General features: G+C 37.1%; 1 protein-coding gene across 2 annotated transcripts; it reads left to right on the top strand.

The window, feature by feature from the left end:
- The first annotated feature begins 1,975 nt into the window (after positions 1-1,975).
- Positions 1,976-5,537, top strand: SCP2 (sterol carrier protein 2). Of its 2 annotated transcripts, none has more exons than XM_088865113.1 (4): positions 1,976-2,101; positions 3,709-3,769; positions 4,117-4,216; positions 5,155-5,537. In XM_088865113.1, exons 1-4 carry the CDS (start codon positions 2,096-2,098, stop codon positions 5,234-5,236), a joined length of 249 nt encoding a protein of 82 aa, XP_088721239.1. In that variant the 5' UTR covers positions 1,976-2,095; the 3' UTR covers positions 5,237-5,537. The 2 variants fall into 2 exon arrangements, with proteins under 2 accessions (XP_088721239.1, XP_006838051.1); XM_006837988.4 differs by having other exon boundaries at positions 1,976-2,157.
- The last annotated feature ends 3,880 nt before the right edge of the window (positions 5,538-9,417 follow it).

The following is a 9,417-nucleotide window of genomic DNA, read 5'->3' as shown; positions in this document are numbered from 1 at the left end:
TATGTGCAAGACATTCAACCATTGAAAAATCGAAACCCCCAAATGTGGCCTCAAAATCTGTGAGATACAAATTTCTAAAAAACTTTCTGTGCTCTGTGTAAGACATTGAAGCGCTGAAAAAACGAAACCCCCAAATATGACCACAAAATCTGTGAGATACAAATTTCTAAAGAAATTTATGTGCTCTGTGTAAGACATTGAAGAACTAAAAAACCGAAACCCACCCAAATGTGACCACCAAATTTGTGAGATACAAATGTCTAAAGAAATTTATGTGCTCTATGTAAGATATTGAAGCACTGAAACACCGAAACCCTCAAATGTGGACGTAAAATCTGTGACATACAAATTTCTAAAGAAATTTTTGTGCTCTGTGTAAGATATTGGAGCACTGAAAAATCGAAACCCCTAAATGTGGCCACAAAATCTATGAGATACAAATTTCTAAAAAGCATTTTGTGCTTTGTGTAAGACATTGAAGCACTGAAAAACCGAAACCCCCAAATGTAACCACAAAATCTGTGAGATACAAATTTCAAAAAACAATTTTGTGCTTTATATAAGACATTCAAGGATTGATTCATCTATGGGCAACCATGGTAAAATGGCATCGCGATATCAATAAAATGTAAAATGACATCCATCATAAGCATCAGTAAAATGTAGAATGACACATCAATAAAATGTAAAATAGCATGCATCATGAGTATCGTTATAATGAAAAATGGCATCCATTAGTAAAATGTATAATGGCCATGGTAAAATGGTGAAGCATCTGAGAAATGGATAATTATTACCTGAAAGTCGCGTGAGGGGCTTGCTTATGCAGATCGAGGGGGCAGCAGGAGAGCGCCACAGGTACGATGAGTGAGAGGGGTGCGAGGTTTACAGGGCAGCAATGTGAGATAGGCACAGGGGAAATGGGAAAATGGGATTTTGGGAGTTGCAGGGAAAATGGAAAAATGGGGGCGATGAGAGAGAGGGACGCGAGGTTTATAGAGAGAAGGGAGACAGAGCGCAAGGAATGGGAAAGTTGCAGAGGGAGGGGGTACAGAGAGAGAGAGTTCGTAGAGAAAGTTGCAGGGAAAATGGGATTTTTGGGAGTTTTGAAGTGACCGTGGATGCTTCGATGGCTTATCTCAACCGTTGGCGCATTCTACCCATATACGTGACATCACGTATTTAATCTTTTCCATATATATATAGGGCAATGATTTCATGTTATGGCCATTTGTTTGATTCAAATTTTGTAATATAAACTCTTTTCATTCTAATAAAAAGTATTTTTTTAGCCTAATTAACATAGGCCATTCATTTTGGTTAGATGCTTAGATCTAGGTCTTAGAAGGATTTTTTCATTTCCAATTTTTTTGGATGGTTTTATTGTCATTAGATGAACAATGTTAAAAATAAAAAAAAAGTGATTTTGAGTTTATAAAGGCCAAGATCTATAAATTCACAAGATGAGTAGTCTAGATTCGTTTTCGAATGGGACTCATTTTGACGGTATATAGGGTCCAAATTAAATTTTTTTTTGCTGGGATTGATTATTGAGATGAAGAGCGTGTGTGCAACATTTTGGGTCATACAAATATCACAGGTTTTTTGGAAGTTTCGTTGCATTAGATCATTGCTCATATATATATATATATATATAATTTTTTTTTTTTTCTTTTTTTTTTTTTTTAAATACTACCTGGCCAAAAATAGTTGGGCCGGAGGCCGGTTCCGGTTTATTCGGCCCGTCCCACGTCCGGCCCGATTAGTCGAATGATGCTTGTGAGTCAGCGGTAAAAAAAAAGAAAACTTTTCCTTTTGTATTTCGGGAGTTGAGCCAAGTTGTCCAGAAATAAAGAGCGAAACAGATCCCATGACGCCAGCCTCTCTAACCGCCATAATTTGTTGGTTTGCGGGATCCAATCCAATTGATGAGAGGAGTTACTCTCTTTCTTTTTATATCTTTTAAATGTAAAACGTTGAGTAGGCTTCTGATATTGATTTCGAGGGAGACAGATAGAGAGAGGGGTAAAGATGGGGAGCTCGAGCTTGAAATCCGCGGCTCTGATGGAACAGATGAAGCTCCATTTAGCCAGTGATGCAGGTAAACAGCTCACTAAGAAGATCGGTCTCGTTTACCAGATGAACATTGCCCCAAAGGTCTCTCTCTCAATTTCAGTTTATGCCTCGTGTTTTCGTAAACTATACTGACCGAAAACACATTGCGTGGTTATTAATATTACTTCTATTATTATGTTTTGACCTTTTATCATTTACTTGCTTTTTCATGTTTTGATGATATGACGAGGAATTAGAAGACGATCATCTTCTATCGTATTAGTATATTCATCTTATTGCTATCTTTGTTTTTTCCCCTCTCCGTGAATTTGATATATATGGGTTTGGCGAAGTTGTGCATGTTATGATAAAATGATTCATCATTTCCTGTTTTTGGTTCATAATATTTAGGATTAGTGGGGAGGTCTTTGACCAATTTCGGTTTCTTATGGAAATTCTGGATAAGGTCTATATCCCTTCAAATATGGAAGATAATCTTATTTGGGATATAGAATTCGATGGACTATTTTCAGTTAAATCTTGCATCTTATAGCCGTCTGTAGCGCATTTGATCCTTCATTGCTCCTTTGCGTCTAGGATATGGGGCCATTTCTTGTGTAAGGAGGATGCAGAATCTGTAATGCATTTGATCCTTCATTGCTCCTTTGTGTCTAGGATATGGGGCCATTTCTTTTCGCTTTTAGGCTTTCAGCACACGATGCCCCAAGAGTATGCAGGGATTATCTCGGAGTTGTCAATGCCCTACTTACCCAAGATTGGGTCTGTAATTTGGAAGATTCTGCATGGCTTAATTCCTTGGGAGATCTGAAAGGAAAGGAATAGACATACCTTTGATGGAGTCTGCCTTACTGTTGAGAGAATTCTAAACAAAATGTTTCATTATTTATGGTCTATTCTTGGCGTTTCCAAAGAAGGGAGAGGCATTTTGAAGGTCGATGTTATCACTAACCTTCCAAATCTTATGATGGTGGGAGTGGTGAAAAGTAGGCCGGTGAGCTTTTGGACCCCCTCTACAGGGGACTTTGAAAATGAACTTTGATGGTAGTTCGTTGGGGAACCCAGGCCCTGCAGGTGTTGGGAGACTTCGTTGGGGAACCCAGGCCCTGCAGGTGTTGGGGGTTTGGGCAGGATGGCTATGGAAATGTCCTTTTTAGTTTCGCAGGGCCAATAGGGGAAACCACAACAAATAATGCTGAATTACTTGTCCTCCTACAAGGTCTCGAGATTCTGCAAAGTAAAAACTTGGGCATTTGTTGGCTAGTGGAGGGATACTCTTTGAATGTCATTAAGGAGTTGCAGCTTCCTTGGAAGCTAGTACCGATTTGGTCACAAGTTATGGATATTGCTTCTGTTTTGTCGATATCCTTTTGCCACATCTATAGGGAGGCCAATTCTCTTGCTGTCTCTTTAGCTAAATTTGGTTCTTCTCTTCCTTCTCTCTTGATTTGTGATGATGTAATCCTGTTTGGGTAATTATTAATAAAGGTTCTTGATATTTGTCAAAAAAAATTAATATTTAGGTATGCTTTCTTTTCTCTTCACTGTAAATATGCTGCCTTTTTGCATTAATTTATTTTGGTACATTAGTTTTGAGATTTACTTACCTAGATTTGACCCCTTTCATGGTTTCAGAAAATTGGGGTTGATGAGGAGGTGTATGTTGTTGATCTCAAGAAGGGTGAGGTTACCAAGGGTGAGACTTAATCTTCTACTCCATGGTTCCTTTTGTTAGGTTTGAATCATACTTTCTTCCCACGCCACCCCCCTCCCCCCCCTCCTCTTTTAAGAAGTGATTAATTGAGCAACATTGTAGACTTTAATTGTGATTTCGAATTGGGCATAGACTGCTGGATTCCTATTTGTATCATTCAAAGAATACAGTAACAAATTTAATAGAAAACTAGAAGAACGAAAATTCACCACAAAAAGACTTCAAAGAATGCAAATGCATCTAAAAAAGATTGCGATGACCATAAGTTCATATTGTTTTTATTTATGCATGTTTTCAATACTTTAAACGATTGGTATTTTGTATGCTAGGGCCATATGTAGGGAAACCTGATGTGACCTTTTCATTCAAGGATGATGATTTCATGGCAGTAGCACTGGGGAAGATGAACCCCCAGATTGCTTTTATAAGGTAATTATTGGTCGAATTGCTGGTCTTGAGCTTATAACTAGTACTTTCCAATTGCAGAGTTCAGATGTTGAAGCAGATATATTCGCGCTGGACCTAATTTCATATGTTTAAAAGACTTTAAATAACGCTGAATTGGAATGTCATGTATATGGTTTCTACACTATTGGATGTACTTCATATTACTAATGAGTTACAATGTGGTTAGCGATACCTTTGTATTGCATATGAAGGTAATGAAGATGCATCATGACCTCAAGTTTAGTTATTCAGTCATATTTAAGCATGATAAACCAGTTATAATAATTCTCGATTGTTTATCTCTTCACATTGATAAAGCAATCTAGTGAACTGGTGATCAGAAATGGCATTCAGGTATTTTAACAAACATCTGATATGCAAGAATGAGTCTAAAACTGCTTTACTAATCCTTGAGTCGAGTCAGTTCCTTAAGTCAAAACCTTAAATTGGTTGAGATTTTGGACTATCACAGGTTATACAGGTTGGTTCAGGAGAGTGTAGCATCACCTTATATGGTGGTGAAATGGTGGAGAAGCATGTCTGGAAGGGGGATTTTGGCATTATAATTATGTAGAAATGATAAGGAGTTCATACTCATAAAAGAACAAAATATGTCTTTCTCAAGTTAACTAGATGTGCCCTTGAGTTTTTTTTCTTTTTTCTTTTTTCTTTTTTCTTTGTTTTCTTTAGTATTTGCCCTTATCAATGAATTAAAAAGGAGCTGTATCATTGCCAATTCACATTGGTTTAGTTGGAAAATTGTGCTTGTGCCACTTGCTATTGTTGAAATCGAATCATATTGGCAAGATGACCTGACTAGTTTTCCACAAATATCTGGCCTCCCATGGTTTTGATAGAGCCATGCATCCTATTCACTTTGGGCAGTGGATTTTTCTTTGATTTCTCTTAAATTTTTTCAGGGGTGCAATGAAGATTAAGGGTAGCTTGAGTGCTGCTCAGAAGTTTACTCCTGACATATTCCCAAAGCCTTCAAAGCTTTGAGTTGGTACGCAGAGGAGACAACCTGCCATACTTTTGGACAAGAAATCATGATCAAGACATTCTGTTCTGGGATATATAGAATTTTCAAATGTCCTACACATGTACTAAATAAGTTCCCTATTAATATTATCCAATTAATCACATGTCCTATGGAGCTCCAAAGTTCTGCAGTAAGTTGTACTTCATTATGTTCAGTATCTGTGTAGCAATGCTGCTTTCCTTTTTCATTTTTTTTTTTTGTATTTATGATTTTACCTGAAATATTTCCACACAAAGATAAATGCGTCTGTATTTGGAGTTATCTGTATTTGGAGTTACATTCACCAATATGTTTTTTGCCTGAGATGTAGTTATCTATTCTAGATTCATAAGGTAAAAAGCTTATGCAAAACATAAACTTGGATATATGGGAACAAATTTAAAAAGTATACAAAAGTTTCAGGCTCTATTATTGCTGTCCAGTTTTCAGTGTACTTCTATACCCCAAAATAACAAAGATATGAAATTGTGATGCATTGCTTGGATTCAATAGTTCTCACGTGGACTAACATGATGTAGTATTCTAACTAAATTCAAAAAAGACAATGAAAATCCTTAAATTTGAATAATCATTACGATTGGGATTAGTGACGATTATTAATAGTCACATTTTCTTAGTTTGGCAACAATGACTTCTATCTCTTCTAATGATTCTGCATGCAAGTCACCATTGATGGACATTTAGGTTCAGTTATTTGAACTCTAAATCAAAGCCTGAATTGGATTGACAATCCCCTTATGCAGTGTTAGTTTGAAGTTTGATTATGAGAATTTGGGCTTCAAACTTCGAATGCGCATCCAAAGTACCACAGACTTCTCGAGATTATCTTGCATTTGTGAAAGTGATGTGCCTTGTACATGATGCTTGTAGGTTTGTATGCAACAGATCATTAGGAATTCTGTAACCTGTGTGGGCCTCTTTTCTTTTGTTATCATAGACCATTTTATTCCCTCCATAGAGTCATGAGGCTCGTATCGTTCTTTGGAAATTGTTCTCACTTATATTGGTTTCTTATATGGAGTCTCTGTCATCCAAAACTAGTGCATATTTATGATTCATGTTCTCAGTCTGGTTCTCCTTTGAGTGGCTAGATTGCTTGCCAGTGTAGCAGGCTAACTTCCCACACAAGCATTGTTTGAATCTCTATGATTCATTACATGTGGTGGCCTTATTGTGACAGAAATTTTAATGCAGAGGCTCTGCATGAATAATACATTGCAAGGACTAATTAATCCTCTCATACTTTCTCATTAATCACTTTCTATAGTTACTTGTTTTAGTCCTCTTTTTTTCCTTGCTATTTCTGACATGGACTGGGAAGGTTGTTTAATTTTAGTATATTTGCTCTTTGCCGGTTTTTATCACTATTGTCTTTCGTTTTACGAGAAATGGGCATAGATCACCCCCACGCAATGCACTATGTATAAATTTATTAGAACACCAATTAAATCCAATTCATTTGTTCCTTAGTCCTGTGAAATGCTCATTAATGTCTACATTTGGGGGTTCCATAAGTTTGATAAACGAACCTCGAGATCATCCTTTCCTAGGATGGAACGATATGGATCTGTATCAAAATTTACTTTTAGTGCTACCCCACTGTCTACAAGCAGAAAATCATTCCTTATCATCTTCTATTGCTATCATCTTTTGTTTAAGCTGTCTCAGGTTCTTCACCCAAATTGTAGTTTTTACACTTCCAGATGTTCCATTTGAGTAGCAAAAAAGAAACAATGACAAGGATGTGGCTCTTTGATTTATTGCACCAAATCTATTGGGCTTGTTGTATTTTTTAATACTTTGAGGGAGAATATTGAGCATTGCAACTTAGGAGCCCATGAAAGTTTGATCTTTCTCCATCAGTCCTGCTCCACTTTTTAGTGAACTCTATTAAATGAGGCCTCTTCCATTGCTTTGTTCTCTCAAATAATGGGAAGTTTTTTCTCATGTATATGTACTCTTTGGTGCTGCTTTTTGCTTAGAGATGAAGATCCAGTTTTTGTGTTCGGCGGTGGCACTAAGTCCCCTTACAGTATATATGCAGAAAGGTGCCAGCTTTTTTTTTTTTGAGGGGGGGGGGGGGAGGAGGAGGGGGGGCCTCTGGTTTCTTTAATAGTTCATAGGGGGTACATGGTAAATGTTTTATTGGAAAATATTGAATCCTTACAAAAGGAGAGGTCAAAGGCATTACCATTACATGGTGTCTGTATACCCATGCACATAGGCGTGATATGCTGATTTGCCTGATGAAGAAAATGCACTTGTTGTATCTGTTAAAGAGAATTATTGGGTGTTTCATTGCTCCTTGTCTCAACTTTGGGAAACCAATTTGTGGGGAGTGAGGTTAGAGACCATACAACTTCATGACTGTAATCTTTTGAGACTTCTATGACGTTGTTTCCCTGGTTTTTGCATTTTACACATCATAAAGGAAGGAGCCGTAGACGTGCTTCATTTGGACTGTCATACTAATCATATGTCTCTCAGCTCAACTACTCTCTCAGCTCAACTAAATGTCATGGGCCATCATTATTTACTACAATTTGAATTGCATATGTTTGTTGAACCATGTTTTCCAATATTGCTGAATTTTCAAAGTGGCCATACTTGTATTTGGCATCTAGTATATGTTTCACATCCTCAACATTAGTAACTTTTATTTTTTGATGATTTCAACATTAGTAACTTTTATTCAAAAGAGTACAATACGTATTTGAGCAAGCAAATTTTAAAAGATATTTTGTCGTAACTTTCAACAATTTTATAGTGTGTTATTATAGGGTTAGGAACCATGTTGACTTGCCAATTGGCAAAACATATCAACACAAAATCAAAATGAAAATAAGAAAAATAAACAAACAAATGACCAAATAAAAAAAACAAAAGAGCTAGAAAATACCAGTATTTGAATTAAGACCACACCTTTCAAGCCCCCTCAATTTCATCTTACGACACATTCTACAGTGTTAAGAATAGACGTATTTTGATTTTTGAGCCTCTAAAACTAGACCAGATGCCTAAAAATTGACTCATCGGATACTGTGGGGGTAGGGCTAACAAAATGCTATATGAATTGGTGGAAGTGTCTTTGACATTCACCATCAATGGAATCGCCCAAAATGAGATGATGGCATGTATAAAATCCTTAAAAAGGAAATATTGGGGAATGGGGCATGCTTAAAATCCTTGAGAGCATGTAAACATTGTATTTATAGTGACATTGTACGCCAGTGGAATTGTGATCTATGTAGGACTAGAGAGGCATGCTCTGTAATGCCTATTGACTCACTCGGGTTGGGTAGTCTAGCTTCCAAATGGAGCTCAAAACCTTTAAGCCCCAAGCATGAGGCACGCCGTAGAGGGTTTGTAAGGTTAGCCCTTTTTGAGGTCAAAGAGATGTTCAATGGTGGTTTGCAAGGAGGTAGTGGGTCTCTTGTGTGGTTGATGCATTGCAACGGCAAGGGTTAAATCCTCAATTTTCACGCTACATGGCATGTATATATGACTACCCCATCTATGGAAAGTGGTACATTGGAGTTAAAACGTGTACATGTGCTGAAGTGAGCCCTCTGCACCATTACAATAATGTGCATATGTCCATGCATGACTTGTCTTTAAGGAGAACCTATAATCTGCACACTAGGCCCGTGTTCCCTCTCAGTGTTTTAAAATGCGGCCGCATCAGGCGCTATGTGCCACTCAACGCATCACACTTTCCTGCATATGCAGTTTGGAGAGATGCGCCGCATCAGAGTTGCATCCCGCATTGACTGCATCAGGTCGCATAATCTGTCCGCCATTTTTTTTTTCAAAACTGTACCCCATTTTGACCTTTGGAAATGGGGGAAAAGGGTTTGGGGGTATTAAACCACCCAAACAACATTTTTCAACCACATATGTGGTTTTTATTGGATCGATTGAATACAAAAAAAAATTTGGGCAAAAATTTTATTTGTCGAAGTTCTTGGTTTGTAATACAAGATACTACAACTAAAAGTCCATGAAGATTAAAAGTTACAAATCAAAGAACTTTTCCCAATACCTTTAAAATAAAATTTGTAACTTTAAAGAGTTTCACGGACTAATATAGTATTACAAATTAATGAATTTATAAAATTTAGTGATCTTCATAAATGCTCAA

This window comes from Amborella trichopoda, chromosome 4 (genome assembly GCF_054954075.1).
Source record: "Amborella trichopoda isolate Santa Cruz 75 chromosome 4, AtrichopodaSantaCruz75HAP2 v2.0, whole genome shotgun sequence".
Lineage (NCBI taxonomy): Eukaryota > Viridiplantae > Streptophyta > Magnoliopsida > Amborellales > Amborellaceae > Amborella > Amborella trichopoda.
This window is presented reverse-complemented; position numbering and strand designations above follow the sequence as displayed.

Coding starts and splice junctions, on each gene's coding strand:
- SCP2 (XM_006837988.4), top strand. CDS start 2,032: ATGGGGAGCTCGAGCTTGAAATCCGCGGCTCTGATGGAACAGATGAAG. Junction 3,770..4,116: donor GAAGGGTGAGGTTACCAAGG/GTGAGACTTAAT, acceptor TTTGTATGCTAG/GGCCATATGTAGGGAAACCT. Junction 4,217..5,154: donor CCCCAGATTGCTTTTATAAG/GTAATTATTGGT, acceptor AAATTTTTTCAG/GGGTGCAATGAAGATTAAGG.